Source organism: Peromyscus leucopus, chromosome 16_21 (assembly GCF_004664715.2).
Source record: "Peromyscus leucopus breed LL Stock chromosome 16_21, UCI_PerLeu_2.1, whole genome shotgun sequence".
In the NCBI taxonomy this organism is placed as follows: Eukaryota; Metazoa; Chordata; class Mammalia; order Rodentia; family Cricetidae; genus Peromyscus; species Peromyscus leucopus.
In genome coordinates this window covers 37,622,648-37,641,961 of record NC_051084.1, presented here as the reverse complement: position 1 = coordinate 37,641,961, position 19,314 = coordinate 37,622,648, and the positions used below count along the sequence as shown (strand labels likewise).

The window sequence follows — 19,314 nt, the reverse complement described above, 5'->3', positions numbered from 1 at the left end:
CTCTGGAAGAGCAGCCAGGGCTCTTAACCACTAAGCCACCTCTCCAGCCCATTGAGCCACTCTCTTTCATGTCCCACCCTCTCTTCCAGTCCTCTGCCATGCAAACTTCTCCCTCTTCTAGGCCTACTAATTGCCTCCAGGTAAGTGACTGAGTGCCTCAACCCCCCTCCAAATTTCACAGCATTGGGGTCACATCTCAAGAGCACCCTGGACTTTGTAGTCTTTGTTTGGTGGTCTTTCTCCCTAAATTACAGTCGTAAGCTTTGTGCTGGCTAGTTTTAAGTCAACTTGACACAAGCTAGAGTCATTGTAGAGGAGAAAGCTGAGAAACTGCCTTCATAAGACCAGTTTGTAGGCAGGCTTATAGGGCGTTTTCTTAATTAGTGATTGATGTGGGAAGGTCCAGCCTATTGTGGGTGGAGTCACCACTGAGCTGGTGGTCCTGGGTTCCATAAGAAAGCAGGCTGAGCAAGCCACAGGGAGCAAGCCAGTAAGCGGCACCCCTCCAAGGTCTCTGCCTCAGCTCCTGTCTCCAGGTTCCTGCCCCCAGGTTCCTGCCCTGTGTGAGCTTCTGTCCTCGCTGCTTTCCGTGATGAACTGTTATATGGAAGTGTGAGAGAAACAAAGCCTTCCCTTCCCCAGCTGCTTTTGGTCACGGTGTTTCATCACAGCACTAGTCATCCTAACGAGGACAAGCTGCTTGGGGGCGGGATCTGAACGTCAGACATTTATCACAGATATACGTGGATGTGTTGCCAGGCCTTGGGGGATAGGAGACAGGGCTGAAGGACAAGGGGCATTCCTACCCTGAAAGGTCAGGATCTGGTTGTACATCAGATTCCGGGCCCGGTAGATATAGCAGAAGAGCTGGTAGTAGTGAGGCTCTGGGTAAAGAGATCTCATTGGTTACCTGGCCCCAGCTCTTCATAGGCTCCTCCCTCCTCCCTGTCCTCAGGCAGACTCCCAGGCCAGGGCTCACTGTTGAAGATGCAGTAGATGAAGGGCATGGTGGGGGTCCGGGGGTTCTCGGGGGTGTGTTTCCAGGAGTCCTTCCAATGTTGCAGTGACCATGTTTTATTCTGTTCCTTCTTAGGCTGGCTCTCCAACTCCACTGCCTGTGCCCAGAAAGGCCGCCTTAAGGTTCTCAGTACTTCCTGACTCCTCTCTCCAGACCCTAGCCCCCCCTGCACCCCTCTACAGATGCCAGCTGCCAAACTTGAAGAGTTGGGGCCCAGCTAGCAGGGGTCAGGGATGTGTGTTCCTGAGCCTCTGGGAGGTAGAGGTAATAAACAAGCGTCACTCAGTCCATGGAGGCCTTACCAAGGATCCCTCCAGGAGGAATATGGAAGCTACACCCTTCTCCTTCTTGGGCACCAGCCGTCGGTGCCAACAGCGGCGACGGAACCGGCTCGTGGGCTGTGGGTCCAGGTTGAACTTGGAGTCAAAGGTGCCGTACTCCCAGCCCTCCTTTCCCTCGCCAGAGAGGTCCTGCTGCAGGGAAGAACTCAGGGTGGTGCTCCTGTCCCTGCGTCGCAAGTGACCCCTGCCTGTGTCCCAGCCAGGGCTGTTGTTCCAGATGTCTCACCATCTGCAGGAAGGAGAGGGTCTCCATCTCCTGGCTCAGCTCCTGGCCCTGCTCCCTGGGGTTCCGGAAGCGGACGCGCACCCAGCGTCGCCGGCGGTGTGAATGGTAAGTCTTTTCGACCGAGTTCCAGATCTGGGGCAGGCCGGAGGGTGGGATTCCTACTCCATATTCCCAGCCTGCAGGGGCGGCACCATGGCCCCTGGGTCCACGTGTACCTGCAGACTTGGGGGGTGCTTGGACATGTCTGGGAGAAGGGCCCTAGAGGGACAGGTCCTGGGGGCCGAGGGGTCCACATGTCCCGGAAGATATGCTCGAATTGTGTAATTTGGACTACCATGGGACCAAGTGCAGCAATTGCTTGCGTCTGGAGCCCAGGCCTCAAGACTTCCAATCCACCGCTCCTTCCCTGGAGCCACTTTGGTTGAACCGAAGCTCAAACAACCAAATCCATGTTCACCGGCAGTGTCTGAGACCCTATTCCCTAAGCGGGTGGGAATCCCCAGGAATTTAGACAACATCCTGCCCTAGAGCTTGGCCACTCACAGGCTGCTAGAAGAACCAACCAGATTCGAATGCTTCAGGGTCCCAGGCCCTCAGACTTGACCAGAGACTGACCTTCACTGTCCACTGCATGGTTGAGCTCCACAATCCAGTTGTTCTTAAAGTGCCATCCTTGGGGACACTTCACATTCTCCAGAGCTTCCACGGGCTGTCCATTCTGTTATGGATGTTAAGGGTGAGGGAGGGTCATGTGAGGTAGACGAAGCTTGCTTTTGCTTGTTTTCACACATATGCTCCTGTCTTTGAACTTCCAGCCACCCTCAAGGCCAGAAAAATCTTACTACTTCTGCTGCCACCCTGGCTCACTTATTTAGAGGTGAACGGCTCCCTCCTTGTTCACTGGGGACGCGTTAGACTTGCATGGGTCTAGTCAGTGGCCAGCAGCCTCTAGGCTAACTCCATTAAAATGAAACAAAATTTCAAAGGGCTGGTTCCTGTTTCTTAGTACCATATTTCCTAAAGAGCCATGGAGTGATAGAGAAGACAGAATATTTCTGTCAGGACAGTGTGTGTGTGTGTGTGTGTGTGTGTGTGTGTGTGTGTGTACACTCATGCATGTGGAAGTTGGGAGTCAGTCTCATTGCTCAGGAGCCCATTGGTCTTAGTTTTTGAGACAGCATCTCTTACTGAGATCTGGGGATTACCTGTTAAGTTAGGCCGTCTGACCAGTAAGCTCTAGAGGCGGGGCCTACTGTAGTGGAATAGTATTGTAAGGTGTGTTACTTTTGTTTACATTGCATTTGTTTAACTCTGTGAAGCTGTGCTACTGTGCTTGTCTAAAACGCCTAATAAAGAACTGAATGGCCAACAGCAAGGCAGGAGAGAGAAATAGGCGGGGCTGGCAGGCAGAGAGATGATATAGAGGGAGAAATCTGGGAGGAGGGAAGAGAAAAAGGATCTAGGAGCCAGAGAAGGAGGTGGACTCCAGGGGCCAGCCACCCAGCTACACACACAGCAAGCCACAGAGTAGGAGTGAGATACAGAAGTAAGAGAACGGGACGAGCCCAGAGACAAAAGGTAGATGGAATAAGTTAAGGAAAGCTGGCAAGAAACAAGCCAAGCTAAGGCCGGGTGTTCATAATTAAGACTGAGCCTCCGTGTGTGATTTATTTGGGAGCTGGGTGGCGGGCCCCCCAAAAGAGCCAAAAAAACAAACAAACAAACAAACAAACAAACAAACAAAAAACCAGCCTACTTGTTTCTGCCTCTCTGCCCCTGGGACTGTAAGGACATAGCACCGTGTGTGGCTTTTTATGTGAGAACTGGGGATAGGACTCAGGTTTAGATTCTAACTCCTGTGTTCAAATGATCCTTCTGCCCTGTCTCCCAAAGCAGCTGGACTACAGGCTACACAGTGTCTTAACTCTTTCTGACATCCAATTTAAGGTCTGCAGTTTGCTATCCTCGGGTATAACCCCTTCACGGGTGCTAGAAGAACCTCAGGGCTGAAATACTTATCTGGGTTCCCACAGCATGTATGGAGCAGAGTTCAGACATAGCACTTACTGGGGACACCCCAACTTCTGAGTCCTTCCCCCCCATCTGGTCCTTGCCTCTCCCCCGCGCCCCCGTACCCTGCGGCAGGATGGAGACACTTACCACGTCTGTGTTGGGGAGAGCTGCAGGCACCCATGCGCCTGTGGCTTTGCGGCCCTGGTTCTCATACACCTCTTCCAGCACCTGGCTCTTGTTGATGTCTGTGTCCAGGAGGAGTCTGGGCAGCGGTGAGACCCCAAGTTCTCAGAGCTGTCTGAACTCCCACGGGTCATCCTCTGCCGGCCGAGCACCCCCATGTGACACCCCACCTCCCTTCAGCTAGGCAGAGCCTGGCATGCAGACAGCTGTTGACCAGGGCTGTTGGTCTTGTGTATTCCCACTCATCGGAACCAGCTCCCTGGCTTTGGAACCCCCATCTTTAAGTTCCCATTAACGTTCCCAGGTGAGAGGGAGCCACCCCGTAGGACATCCTAGGTGCCAAGTCAGGGCTCGCATCTTCCTTACCTCCTCTGAGGCTCCACAATCCAGTCGCCCTGCCAATGCCACCCCACGGGAGCCTTGAAATCTGACTTGGGGACGGCCTTGCGTCCCATGACATCTGAGAAGGTGGGGCAGTGGTACAGTCCTTGTTCTCCCCACTGGTCTTTGTACTTGGCCTGATTTTCATACTGGGGGAGGGGAGTCCCAGTCAGTGCCCAGACCTCCTCCACCAACCACCTGGTCCTGGGGGTACTGAGACTCCTGTTCCCCAACCTTTAGAAATGTAGTAGCCAAGCAAGACAGGGCCACGTCCCAACTGTACCTAAGAGACAGAGGCTCGGCAGTCAACACTGCCTGGCATTGCACAGCTGGCCGAAGAGTGGGGTGATGCCCAGGGTATCTTTGATGTGACCTGCCTACTCCCTAGTCACTGCAGACCTGAGAAATCCAGTCTTGCTACACCTGTACCCTCTGTGCTACTTCCATGTCTTATTTCTCCTATCAGTCCCTCTATCCCTTCTCTGTCCCTGCCTTATGCAGGGCTGGTTAGACACAGCTGTCCCTTGACTAACCTCAGGGGATTGGTTCCAGAATGTCCCTGGGTACCACAATCCACTCTCTAGCCCCTTACATTGTAAAACGGCCTAGCATCTGTGTACAACATATACTTTAAATCATCTCTAGATGACATAAAACCTAATACAATGTCAATGCCATGTCAACATTCTGCTAGTGTATTGCTGAGGTCAGAGTGACAAGGAAAAAGGTATGTACATGTTTGGTGTAGACGCAGCCATCACGAACTTAACTGCATTTCCAAGCCACAGTTGGCTCAGTACATGAATGGAGATACCGTTGAATGGGGAGCTGACTGTATTATGGTATGTTATCAACACATGCAACTTAAAACATAATGGCCAGGTGGCAGTGGTACATGGCTTTAATCCCAATGTTCAGGAGGCAGAGCCAGGCTAATCTCTGTGAGTTCGAGGCCAGCCTGGTCTACAGAGTGAGATCCAGGACAGGGACCAAAACTACATGGAGAAACCCTGACTTGAAAAACAAACAACAACAACAACAACAACAAAAAAAAAGTTATAAATGCATTTTTTTCTGTTTTGAAATAGCTCTGACTAGCCTGGTACTCTTTATGGAGCCGAGGTCAGCCTTGAATTCTCCGTACTTCTCCTGCTTAAGCCTCCCAAATGCTGAGATTACACCCACGTGTCAACCAACTACAAAAGTTACAATTCTGTAACATAAAAGGCCTATGTTGTGGAATTCTGTCTTCCAGACTTGACACAGCCATTGCGGCTGTCCTGAAATCAGGTCAGTTGTGACTACCCATAGGAGGCCTTTGCAAGATGTGGCCACCTGTTCCTCCTTTAGAGTACATGAGCAGCTTACAGGACTCATGGGCTCCTCTCCTCCCCAATATATAAGCAGTTAACATTGCTGGGAGGGAGACTTCTCCAGTGGGGTAGACATCCATACATTGCACATGCTTCTGTAAGTAACCCCAGTTAAACTCACTGGTTCCCCAAGCTGGATGGAACTGTTTCTTTGCTCTGTCATGGGCCATCTATCTGAAGTGGGCAGACATTTGCTCACATCTCCCCAGAAAGGGTCACACAATAGCCCGACACTCAAACCTTACTTCCCTTCTGCTGGCAGAACTATTTTCCTGGGCCAGCCCCACTGCACAGAGCAAAGGTCAGCCCTTGCCCTCTGCAGAGCCGTCTGCCCAGCTGTTCTCCCTGCATCCCAGGTGTGGGCGGAAGTCTCATCTCCCGCTCCTTCCACACTCCCTGACCTTTCCCCACCTCCCATGACCTCCAGTCTGGCCCAAAGGTCTGGAAAGGGTCTGCAGGGGTCCCAAGCTGCCTGTTGGTAACAAATGAGAAGTTTTGCAGTTTGGAGCCCTGATCTATTCACATGCCTTGAGCAAAGCTTGGAGAAAGCTCTCAATAAACTGCCACCAGGAACAGTGTGACCAGGGACCAGAGGGCCACTCAGACCCCATTTTGTTAGCACCGGCCTGTGGCTCGTGAGCAGGGATGCTAGGCTAGCACCGTCCTCAATGGCTTTCATTGCTGCTGTCTCTCAGAGTTGTCAGATGTGGTCAGTGTCCTCCTCTGCCTCTGGGTCTGAACAATTGTCTCTTCACTTTCTCTTCCTGAACTATATATGACTGACTTCCCTGGCTTGGCCCTGACCTGGTTGACCCACCGCACCCTCCAAATGCTGTGTGTACATGCCTGCGTGCGTGCGTGCGTGCGTGCCGCCCGCCCACTCACCGTCTCCGCGTACACCACCATGTTGCCTTGTTGGAGCAGCTTCAGATTCTTGCTGTGTACGACATTGCCAAGCCACATGCAGACCCGGAGGTGAGCTGGGAGCGTGTTCTCTCCTTCACCTTCTGGGTACTGAGCCAGAGGCAGATCAGTCCCATGGGTGTACCACTCCCGGGGGGGGGGGGCGGGCGGGGGTATAGGTGAGGGAGAGGGGGAGCGAGGGGGCACGCATTGCCAGAATGGGTCACATCCACCCCTTTTGTCTGAGCTGTGGGAGCAGGGCCCTCACATCAAACTGTGTGCTGGAGTCAGAGAGTCTACAAGGGTATAAAGCTCCGGGCTGATCACCAGCGCTGAGAAGTGACCGAGTTCTGCCCCGCTGTTCCCAGAGGGTGACAACAGGCAAATAGAAAAGAGGAGCGGAGCGAGCAGAAGGCGGGCGAGGCTGCCTGGGGAGCCAGAGGAAGGGGAGAACGGTGGTTTGGGGGATACTAGCTAACGAATCACGGCCTGCTGCCTGATCACTGGGCACCAGCACTTTGCTAAGCACCTCAGTCCTCATACCCCACGTGAGGGCGTCACCAAGCACGGGAGTGAGTGACACACGGAAGGCCGGGATGCAGTCAGGCACTGGACAAAGACGGGAAGAAGGGCTTTGCATGATGGTGGAAAGGGCAGGGTGTAGGCGTATTTGGGATGGGGAGGCCCCGGGTGGCCTATCTGTTGACAGGGTTGACGCAGGTGGCTAGGGCAGGCCAGGGAAGCTGCATCTTCCCTGAGTGGCGATGGGAGCCATGAAGGGGCTATGAGGACCCTCCTTCTCTCCAAGAGAGAAGGCCATCATTGGCGGTTTAGTCAGTCTAATGGGATAGCTTACTTCTGATCTGAGGAGCTGGTACCAAATCCTACAGTCACTGAATATTCTGGAAGTTATCCAATTGTGGTTCACAGGAGAGATGACAAGGTGTTAGACCACATGGGAGGCATGGGATGATGGAGGATGTGGAGGCTTTGAGGAGCATTTACCATGGCTCACATGCTGAGAAGTGCAGGACCCTGCCTTCCTCTGGGGACTTTGAGCTCTGTTCTACTTAATGCAGGGCCAGGGAAGTAGCACATGGGCCATGCCTTCAGGGAGGTCCCATGGGACTTTCACACAACCCCAGGGGTTCTCTCTGGGAATTTGGGAACCCCATCTCTCCCAAAAGACGCTCCTCCTTCCCCACCTGTAAGAAGAGGTTCTGAATCTTCCCACAGAACTTGCCAGAGCTCAGGGGTCCTGCTGGGGAGAACAGGACAGTATGGGCAGGCACCCGAGCATAGGCCACTCGCTGCTGCTTAGACGTCAGCCAGATCATCACATCAGGCAGGCTCTCCTGGGGCTGCCAAGGTGGGAGAGCATCAGGATCATCTGGCCAGCGCCAGGCCTCACTGGCCAGCCAGTGTGTCCAGTGCCCACCTCGGGGATCACAGCATTGAGACGACGCAGCCAGTCCTCTGCCGTGACCACCATCTTCCTTGGCTTGGCTTCCGAGGCCCTCTGCGCTAGTTGGCGTAGAAGATGGTTGCGAAGCTGCCATTTATTCTTGTCCAAGTTGTTAGCTTTGGGCTGAGCAGTCATACAAGGCAGAGGGCGCCTGTGGCCGGGACAAGTTAATAGGAAGGGTGTGTCTATTTCTGGTCCCACTGCAGGCCAGTGTTCCCTTTCTAGCCTGGAGACTCGACCCTACCCATGGCTGGCCTGACATGGAGAGACCTGCCCAGCTCTCCCTAGGAAGCTGGCTTGCTGTGGGTCAATGCAGGCTCTCTCACCCAGCCCTCTTCCATCCTTGAAGCCCTGCAGTGTGCTAGGTTGGTTCCCAAAGACCTCTTATGGGTAGATGTTTTCCATGGAAGAGGCTAACCAAAATCTGGTGGGTGGGGGGCAGGGGGAAGCTTTCCCATGAGCTTGAAACGGGCGCTCTGGATGGGGTAAGCAATGGTGAGAGATGTGGGGTGAGAACAGTGTGGGCTGGTCTAGGCGATGCAGATCTGCCCATATGCTGCTGCAGGCACTGAGTGTGGACATGGGGCAACAAAGCCTGTGCTGGACTGGAGTTCAGGGCTGTTCTACATGGGCAGGAAAAAGCAGCTTTGTGTAGGCTGACGCTGGGGGGGGGGAGTTGGAGCAGTGTTTCTTTTGGGGTAGGGGTCCATCGGGTGCTGCTCGGAGCTTCCAGTTTCTCTTTTGAGCCTCCCCTAGCTCATCCGAAGCCCACCCCCAGCTCCTACCGGCAGTCCTCAATCAGCTCCCTCAGCAGCTTCTCCCACTGTTGGAGCAGAGCTGGATCCTTCGGATTCCGTATGGACTTGAGGGTGTCCAGGTTGGCTTTCTGTCCATTGAGAGGAAGGGAGAGAACTAGCCTCAGCCTGGAGCCCTCCTGGGATAGGCTGAAGGACTGACAGACCCTGGAAATGGTTAAGGAGTAACCTGGTGGTGTTCGTGTCAGACTGCCACATGGCCAGCTAAGCTAGGATACCCTTTCTTCCTACTTCCTGTACCCAGCAGAGAAAACAGGTGGCAGGCAATGGAGCCCATCTGAAGACATGAGAAAGTCGTGACTGGGGTAGAGATGCTATGTATAAACATCTTCTGAGACCTATGCTGCTTGACAAGAACCCAAGACTCTGTGATGTGACCCTTCCCAGCCTCTCGGATTCCCATGTTACCTTTATGGCCCTAGTTCCTTTCATGACTTAAAAAAAAAAAAAAACTGGCACATCACCGTGACTTTACACACATTACTCCTTTTGTGCTTCCATCCCCCAAAACTGCCTATGAATTTCTCGAACCCCCGCTGCCCTGTCACCTCCTGACTGCTCCCCCTTCCCCTCCCCATCTCTCTGATCCTAAGTCTCTTGGCACCTGTATTTCCATGGCAACCCTAGTTGCATTGCACCGTAACTGTACATCTCTGACTTCGTCAGCCAGTGAGGACAAGTATGTGTTTATTCATCTTTGTGTCCTTAGTGGCCAGTGCTGTATCTGGCACAGTTCCCAATGATATGGGGTCCCGATATCATGGTGTGACTGGTTTCCTGGTACCGTGGTGTATGTTCCCAAGCCTCCCATCCACCCCAGCTCCCTCCTGCCCACTCACCAGGTGATCCCGGGTGACGTGGAGGAGGTTGAGGCAATTCATCCGGAAGCTGACATCCTCCCATTGGGAGGTCACCGTCGCCACAGGCTTCGTGTTGTACCAGGGCACATAATGGTAGATAGTCCCTGAGACACAGAGACATGAGGGTGGGGGTGGACATCGGAGGGACCATACCTAGAAGGTCCTAATCACGGTATCCTCCTAAAGGATTGCTCCTGGGCCACTTTGGTTCTCAAGGATCTGCTAACCACGCCAAGTGGGCCCTCCAGCCCGAGCCCGGGATGAGTACTTGGTGAACACAGCTGGTTTCTGTTGGGGACATATGTGTTCTGTGTGTCATGTGGCTTTTCAAAACCTCTGGTTTACAGGTAGGAAAACCAGGTGGGTGCTGATGTGGGTGGTGGGAACTGAACTCAGGTCCTCTGGAAGGGCAGTGAGAGCCATCTCCCCTACAGGATACTTTTGTTCTGCAATACCCTGCTGTGCCGGCCTCAAAGGAACAAAACCACGAACACCCCACATGTCTAAGCAGCAGAGAACCTGTGAGGTTAGTGCTCAAATCTTGAAAGAGTTGTGCTTCTTCTTTGGTAAGTTCAGGCCCAGAGTAGGACAGAAGGCTGGGCACTACCCAATGTGGGCAGTCTGAAGGACACCCCATGTCCGGTGACTCCTGAAAGATACACTGAGGTCCTAACCTTACTGCCTCAATATACCATCTAACTTGGAAATGGAGTCACTGGCGATGTAATTAGTCAAGACGAAGTCATTCATTGTGGAGTGGGATGTCCCCTAAAGCTAATACGACTGGGAGACAGAAAGATGGTGCCCACGTGAAGACCCAGCACCACAGGGAGCCGAGGGAAGCTAAAGGCAAAGATTGGTCTGCTAGATGAAGAATACCAAGGTTTGCCCTCAGCACGCTCCCAGGGCATCAATCCTGACTCCCTCACTTCCACCTTCCACCCTCCTATTGCCTTATTTTGAGTTTCATTACACATGTATGCATGATTTGTATATGAGAGTGTAGGCGTGCACACGCCACAGCATGTGTGTGGAGGTCAGAGGGCAACTTCAGGAGTCAGCTCTCTCCCCTCACCACATAAGTTCTGGGGATCGATCACTTTTTGCCCACCGAGACATCTTGTCACCCCAGAGTTGATGTTTTAAGTCACCCAGTTTCTTGGACAAGATAACAGCAGACCTAGAATAAAAAGCAGGTACCCCAAAACCTCTGCTCTCGGGGCCAGGGTGAATACAAGATGGCCTATTACCCAGAATGTGACAGTGAGGACACCTGCCTCTCCACTGTGGCTCTAGATGGAGGGGGAAGAAAACCTTTCCCAAGACACAGGGCACAGCTCAGCGTGCTGAAGCATGCTACTGGCGAAGTCTGAAGGGTGCCAAGCAAGCAATTGAGAAGTGGTCCCCCAGCAGTGGCCCGGGTCCCTGGAGTAAGGGGCAGGCAAATCTCCCCAGAGAATGAAATCTGAGCCAGACCTCAAAGCATTCCCACAACGTGGAGAGAAAATGGACAGTTTGGAAACAGCACACACATTCCTAACCCGGCAATTTCAGTTGTAAACACCCTACAGGGAGACAAAGGCTAAGAGGGGCGTGAGGAGGGCTTGAAGCAGCTCCGACTGGAATGGCCTGAAGTTGGAACAGGCTGAAGAGCGCTCCACAGTAGAAGGCATACACAACTTAGAGTAGTCATCCATCTCTTGGGACTATTGAGGAACTGGTTCTGAGGACACCCTGTTACCAAAATCCACAGATGACCAACTCCCTTACATAAAACATGTAGCATTTGCATAGAATCTACCCACATGTCCCCTATATGTACATAATCTCTACAGTATTTAGTATTACCTCAAGCAAGGCAGAGTCTACGCAAATAACTCTCAGTCTGCTATACTGTATTCTTTTTTAAATTCTTTTTTTTTAAAGATTTATTTATTTATTATGTATACAGTGTTCTGTTTGCATGTATCCCTGCAGGTCAGAAGAGGGAACCAGATCTCATTACAGATGGTTGTGAGCCACCATGTGGGTGCTGGGAATTGAACTCAGAACCTCTGGAAGAGTAGCCAGTGTTCTTAACCTCTGAGCCATCTCTCCAGCCCCTTTTCTTAATTCTTTAATAATTAATTTTATTTTATGTGCATTGGTGTGAGGGTGTCAGAGCCACTGGAACTGGAGTTATAGACAGTTGTGAGCTGCCATGTGGGTGCTGGGAATTGAACCCGGGTCCTCTGGAAGAGCAGCCAGTGCTCTTAACCGCTGACTCATCTCTCCAGCCTCCTTTATTGTATTCTTTAGGGGACAATGACAAGAAGGAAAATCAGCACATTTGGCACAGATGCAGGTTTGTTGATTAGAGTATGAATACATGCGCACAAATACGTTGTGTATGGGGGGGCAGGTATGATCTGTGTAATGCATGTATGAGTGTGATGTTGTGCACAGTATGGGGAGTTCAGAGAAGAATGTCAATATGACTGCCAGATTACTTACCCTTCCTGCTCTTTTGAGGCAGGGACTCTCCTAAAACTTGGAGCTTGTCTTTTTAATTGTTTTATTATATGTGTATGGGTGTTTGTATATCACATGTGTGTCTGATTCCTGCAGAGGCCAGAAGAGAGCATCCAGTCCCCTGAAATCGAAGTTACAGATGGTTGTGAGCCACCTTGTGGATGCTGGGAATCCACATGCCTGGTCGTCTGGAAGAACATCCAATGCTCTTAACTATTGAGCTCTTTCTCTCCAGCCCCCTGGAGCTAGTTTACTTGGCTCAGTGATCCAGCCTGTCCCAGTGATCCTCCTGTCCCCACCCCGACTTAGTGATGTGGTTATAGGCTTCTTATGTGGGAACTACACTATTAATCCCAACCCTCCTGCTCACACAGCAGGCCCTCTTAAACGCTGAACCATCTCCGGCTCTTGTTTTAGTATTTTTCAGTTTCTTTATGTTTTGGGTATACTTCTTGTGTATAATAATGCTAGGTTTCTTTCTTACTTTTTTGTTTGTTTGTTTATTTATCTGGAGATGAGAATCTCTCTACATAGCCCTGGCTGTCCTGGAACTCTCTATGCAGACCAGGCTGGCCTCAAACTAGCGATTCACCTGCCTCTGCCTCTAGGGTGCTGGAAGTAAAGGCATGTGCCCCCATACCTGGCTTGTTTTAGAGTTTTTCCTTTTACATGCAGGACGGCACCAAGGGGCAGGATTCCAAGGGGGCGGATCAGAATATTAACACAATTTACAAAGAGAAACATTTTAAATTTTTCTGGGATGGCTAGAAGACAGCCAGTTTCAGACTCAGATACTGAATGAATGGGCTACATAATGAATAAATACAAAGAGATCCCTGCTGAGGTTCCGGGTGGGAGCCTGGGGTCTGAGATGGCAACTTTCTTCTTCCGTTCTTGGAGAGCTTCCAAAGGCAACAAGAAGGAAAACAAGTCCATTTCCAGCAAACAGGGAGACAGAGATAATCTGCAGACTCAAAATACACACAAGGACAGCCAAAAGCAACCTTGGCTTCCACAGAAGCGCCCGAGGAGGGAAGACAGCAGAAGGCACCTGTGGGGAGAGGAAAGCGAGACCCACAACAGGAAGCCAGGCTGGCTGGGAAGAGGCCTTGCAAAGTGCCAGCAAAAATACACTCCCTGAAGGAAGGCAGGACTCAGGGGAAGAAATGTGAGCTGCTAGAACTCAGCAAACAGGCCAAGAGAAAACAAAAACACCCAGGGAAGGCAACAGGGGAAGTCCCAGGGTGACAGTGAGACCTTGCAGACAATTGAGTGAGGGACATAGAACTAAGAACAAGAATTCCTCAAATGACCAAAATGAAATGCAAAGACAGAGTCATGAAAGGACCAGGGAGAAAATGATAGCTAGAAGAGAACCAAGGGGAATCGCGAAACTCATACATGGAAGCCCCAAGAAAAGTAAGTAAGCAAAGTAAGTAAGGCCCAGGAGAGTACTTTATCATAGAAGTTAAGGACAGCCAGTCAGGGAAAGGAGAGTGCTTTTTAACAAACAATACAAAATATACATGCAAACTGGTTCAAAATGAATCATAGAACTAAATGCAAGAACCAAACGTACAACATTTTGAAGAAAAAAAATAGGAAAAAAAAATTCATATCCTTAAGTAAGGCTGAGTTCTTAAGCCAGGTCACCATGTGTCTTAGGGTTCCTATTGCTGTGAAGAGATACCATGACCATGGCAACTCTTATTAAAGGAAAACATTTAATTTGGGTAGTTTACAATTTCAGAGGTTTAGTCCATGATTGTCATGGTGGGACATGGTGGTGTGCAGGTAGACATGGTGCTGGAGAAGAAGCTGAGATTTTATATCTTTTAGGCAACAGGAAATGAACTGAGACACTGGGTGTTGCTTGAGCATATATGAGACCTCAAAGCCCGCCTCCACAGTGACACACTTCCTCCAACAAGACCACACCCACTCCAACAAAGCCACACCTCTTAATAGTGTGACTTCATTTGGGGGCCATTTTCTTTTAAACCACTACACTCTGGAAAAAAAAAAAAAACTGTATTTGATTCAAATTAAGAATCTTGGCACTTCAAAAGATAATGAGGCCAGGCAGTGGTGGTGAACACCTTTAATCCCAGCATTCGGGAGGCAGAGCCAGGCAGCAGATCTCTGTGAGTTTGAGGCCAGCCTGGTAGTCTACAGAGCGAGTTCCAGGACAGGCTCCAAAGCTACACAGACAAACCCTGTCTCGAAGAAAAAAAAAAAAAAAAGGTGGGGTGGGGAAGAATAGACATTTTAGAAAAAGACTACAATACATGGTTAATTGATCTTTAGGTAAGGTGCCAAGGTAATTAATTCAGTGCAGAAATCAAATGTTTCTTAGCAAATAGTGTTGAGTTGGCTGTCTATATAGAAAAAAAGAATTTCAACCCCTTCCTCACATTACATACAAAAATTAAGTTGCCAGACAGTGGTGGCACACACCTTTAATCCCAACACTCAGGGGGCAGAGGCAGACAGATCTCTGAGTTCAAGGCCACCCTGGTCTATAGAGCAAGTTCCAGGACAGCCAGGGCTACCCGGAGAAACCCTGTCTTGGAAAACAAAACAACAAAATTAAGTCAAGGCCAGTGAGAGGGATCAGTGGGCAAGGACATTTTGCCACCAACCCTAATTAATTATTTGAGTTCAGGCCCTGAAATGGTGAAGAGGAGAACCTGGCACTTGGCTTAGGCAGGAAGAGGTTGAGTTCAAAGTCATCTCCCCTCAAAAAAGCACCCCAAAACAATAACAAAACCCCTAGGAACTGATCTCTAAAGTACATCTCTCATAAAGTCACTTTCCACCAGGCCTGACAACCTGAGTTTGATCCCCAGGACTCACTGGGTGGAAGGAGAGAACCAACTCCTGCAAATTGTCCCCAGACTTCCACATGTACACCCACATACATACACACTCAGTGTGTGTGCGCACACACATAAATAAATGCAATAAAAATTTGATAGGCCAAAGACTTCCACAGTCCTTTCCCTAAAGAAAGATATGTGGGGTTAGGGGTGTGGCTCCATTGGGAGTGCTAGCCTAACATTCAGGGAGCCCTAGGTTGGGTCATCAGCACCACATACAAACAGGCATGGTGGTGCATGAGTGTGATCCTACTTGGGAAGTAGAGTAAGGAAGATGAGAAATTCAAAGTCATTCTCAGCTCCATAGTGAGTTTGAGGCTAGCCTGGGCTACTAGAGACCCTGTCTCAAACAACAAAACAGAAGTGGTGGCTAATCTTCAGTATTTTAAGGTGAATGATAAATACATGATACACAGATCTGAAAAGAGATTTAATGTGCGAATCAGTAAGAAAGCTATAGCCAAATGATTATATCCTGGAAAAAAGGGATGGACCGGATAAGGGAAAATGATGTGTATACACAGATGCTCAACCTTCGTTTATAATGGGAAAAAAAGCACATCATGGTCCTGTGAGATAGTTTTTCATATCCAATAGCATGGCAACAATTAAAAAGCTGGCAACATCGAGTACTGGTGAGAACAGAGCACAGAAGGCATTCTCATCCCATGCTGTTAAGAGTGTAATTTGGTATAATCACTTTTGCTCTGAGACTCCCACCCCTAGGTATATAATTTAGAGGAACCCCTGTCCTTGTGACCAGAAGACATGTATGAGAATGCTCACAACAACGTTATTATGCCAGTCAGCTTATCTATATACACTACATAATTTGTGGTCTGATCACACAGTGGGATGCATTCAGAAAATAAGATCGAGCTCCCCAGAGTCTAGTCATGAGGGGCAGAAGGTGTAAGGCAGATGCACGTGGATGGATGGAGGCCTCTCAGACACAGCAGAAAAAGTGCATGCTGCTCATGGGTTCCATACACAAAGGATAAAAATGGAAAAGAAAGCCTGATGAGCCTATGAGACAGAATCATAGTTATTTCTCAGACAAAGGAACCATTTAAGGCATCGGCAGCCTTCTATGTATTAGCTGGGTGATGAGTTTGTGAGAACTCACTTTATCCTCCTTTAAGCTATACGTACACAGTCTAGATACTTTCTGCATACACATTTCTCAATAGAAAAGCAGCAGAACTTTATGTTAAGTGGAAGTAGCCAGTTGGTCACAAAGGACCACATATTGTATAATGCCATGTGTGTGAAATGCCAGACTAGGAAAATGTATTGAAACCTAGAGGAGATTAGTGGTTGTCTACAGCGGTGGAGGTGAGGGAGCGACAAGGAGAGCTAATGGGCCCAGAGCTTCTTTGGGGAGAGAGGAAAGCATTCTAAAACGGATTGTGGTGGTGGTTGCCTAACTGTGAAAATCCTAAAATCCATGGGATTGTATGCTTCAAAAGGGCAAATTACATGTTATGGGAATTATATCTCAACAAAGCTCCCATTTAAGAGTAGGTAGGAAAGCGGGGGGGGGGGGGGGGGGGGCACAGAAAGCATTTTGATGGGTGATGATATGGTGAAGCTGACGAAGGGGAGACTATGTCAGGGACTCTCAAATTTGAACGTGTATCCACATCACCTGCAGGCCTCAACAGTCTGCTTGGCTCTATTCATAGATTTTTTTTTTCTAGGTCTGGAGTGGGATCAGGAATCTGCCTGTCTAACATGCTTGATGCTTTTGGCCTAGGGGCTATACTGGAAAGAGCACGTGCCTAATGGATGGGGGGTGGGTAGATGAATGGGTTAGGTGTCTGTGGGGAGTGGATAGGTAAATGTTAAGTGTCTAAATAGGTTGGGGTTGGGGTCTGGAGTGATGGCTCCATGGGTAAGAGTTTGCTACCCACCTATGAACATCGGAGTTCAGATATCATCGCCTATGTGAAAAGCGGGTTGTGGCCACATGGGGCTGTAACCACAGTCCTGTGGATGGTGGAGACAGGAAGGCTACCGAGGATTGATAGCCACCAGCCTAACTCCAGGTCCAGTAACTCCAAAGAGAGTGAGATAGAGGGTGATAGAGCAAGACATCCAACATCCTCCTCTGGCTTCTGCAAGCGCATGCGCGCGCGCGCGCGCGCACACACACACACACACGCATATACATACGCACACACAGAAATGAATACAATTAAGTAAATGGAGTAATGGATGAAGAGATGAATACAGATGATCGGATGGCTGACGTCTTTCTATTCTGGGTCATCCCCCACTGGCTATGCAGTGGCTGACAAGGGACCACTACCCTGAACTTCATTTCCATCACGTGTGAAATGTGTGTGAATGACCAGATGTGGTGCTTGGGCCTGTGACTCTAGCACATGGCAGCCTGAGGGAGGGGGGGGACCATGAGATCAAGGCCATCTCGTATCACCCTAGTGAGATCCTGCCTAAAAGCAACTGGGGGGAATGTTTATGAATGTTCTATGAGCTAATTCCCTTGGAAGAGCCTAGCAGCACACACACGGGCTGCTTTACTTGCTGGATTCTGACTGTTACCATCATATATCACCGGGCTGTGCTGGGTGGTTGACACGAGAGGCTTGTAGTTTGGATCCATCTGGTTTCCATAGTGGCCCATGCTGACCTCGAACTGGATCAGGTCCTTAAATTTGGGCATCATGGTACAGGAAAGGAAGATGACGCACAGCCCATACTTTTGGCGATACTGCTGTCTCTAAAACAATAACCACAGACACACACACATCCTCAGTACATAAGGGATGAGCATGGCTATCCTGAAAGGCAGGGACAGGAGGACAAGTACCCTGTTTTTTTTCCCCCTAAAGTGTTCCGCGCTCCACTTGGGGATGAACTAGATCATTACTGAAATCTTGCACTGGCCGATCCAAGTACAGCGGCTCCCAGTATCCCCATCACCGGACCTACCCCACCCAGCTGGATCATTCCTTCCCTCTCTGAAACTGGGCAGGAGGGTCTCTTTTGTGGTTAAGCTTGGCTCTGAGTTGGGACAAGTAGAGTTCAAACACACACCAAATAGGGCAGATGTTAGCAATAAAAATGAGCGGCTGTTGTGGTGGACAGAGGACCCAGGCAAGTGGGTGGCATGGTGGAAATAGACATAGTTAGGGGACAGCTGGCAGCTGAGGCAGAAGTGGAAAGGGGCAGCCTTTCTGGAAAAGGGAGGGGGATTTGATGACAGCCACCAAGAGCATGGTAGTGTGTGTGTGTGTGTGTGTGTGTACATGTGCGCGTGTGTGTACATGTGCGTGTGTGTGTGCACGTGCGCATGTACACACCACACACACACACACACACACACACACACACACACACTCTCAAGATCTCTGATCTCTTTTCCTCTCCTCCTGTCCGGGCCATCGTGTCATGTTAGGCTCCATACCCGGCTCTCATCTCCTTTCCATCCACTACTCTTCCTGGGCCATGGTTCCTAGGACCACGGATTCAATCATGACCGTCCTTGTCCCCCGGGTTTACGATCTCCCTTTTCACTTGCCTTCGTCAGGGAGCCCATCTCTGCGGCTGACCCTGTTGACCATGCTGTCACCCGAGGCAGAAAATGGCCACAAGCTTAGCGGAGTCAGCCTCACTTTTGTCTTTTTTTTTTTCAAGGGGCCTCTGGACCCTGTCTTCTCCTGCTCTCCTCTGCTGAGACTCTACCCTTCTTTCTATTGGCTGAGCTACCTCTCCTCCAATCTGTTGCTCATCCTGGTCCTCCAGCCCAGTGGTTCTCAAGCGCCCTAATGCTGTGACCCTTTAATACAGTTCCTCATGTGTGGTGACCCCCACAACCATACAATTAATTCCGTTGCTTCTTCATAACTGTAATTTTGCTACTTTTTATGAATCCTAATGTATATATCTGTGTTTTCCGATGGTTTTAGGCCACCCCTGTGAAAGGGTCGTTTGGCCCCCAAGGGGGTCACGACCCACAAGTTGAGAACCATTGCTCTGCTCCTCCTGTGCAAGGGGGGGGGCAGGTCTCCACTGGTTTTAGGAAGGAATTCAAATGCCTTAAATCCTCTTACAAAGCCCTGAGGAATGAGGCTGTGAATGAGCCTTCTTCCTCCTTAGAAAGCAGGTTTCCAGAGCTGAAGCCCTGTGTTTCCAGGGTCTGGGACCACTAGGGATTGAAATGAAAACCCTGGAAGGTGCTTGGGAATCCTGGTCAAGCACCCTGATATTTCCAACAGACTGGTGGCCAATGCCTCTTGCAGTGTCAGAAACTGGGGTTCACAATAGAGCTGCGGGATGCAGAGAAACTGCATGTTTTTTTCCCCTGGGTTGCCTGTTTTCTG

General features: G+C 50.2%; 1 protein-coding gene across 1 annotated transcript in view; it reads right to left on the bottom strand.

Annotated features, from left to right (window-relative positions):
* Positions 1-19,314, bottom strand: part of Fer1l5 (fer-1 like family member 5) — a 55,288-nt gene that overhangs the window by 12,274 nt on the left and 23,700 nt on the right. Inside the window, exons 19-31 of the mRNA XM_028865655.2 lie at positions 17,534-17,711; positions 9,558-9,682; positions 8,689-8,789; positions 7,877-8,054; positions 7,644-7,799; positions 6,421-6,549; positions 4,148-4,311; positions 3,746-3,860; positions 2,201-2,303; positions 1,586-1,761; positions 1,321-1,491; positions 980-1,115; positions 807-884 (exon numbers count right to left, since the gene is read on the bottom strand). Of these exons, the coding sequence (XP_028721488.1) occupies positions 807-884; positions 980-1,115; positions 1,321-1,491; positions 1,586-1,761; positions 2,201-2,303; positions 3,746-3,860; positions 4,148-4,311; positions 6,421-6,549; positions 7,644-7,799; positions 7,877-8,054; positions 8,689-8,789; positions 9,558-9,682; positions 17,534-17,711 (1,810 nt within the window). The remainder of the gene's footprint in view (positions 1-806; positions 885-979; positions 1,116-1,320; positions 1,492-1,585; positions 1,762-2,200; positions 2,304-3,745; positions 3,861-4,147; positions 4,312-6,420; positions 6,550-7,643; positions 7,800-7,876; positions 8,055-8,688; positions 8,790-9,557; positions 9,683-17,533; positions 17,712-19,314) is intronic.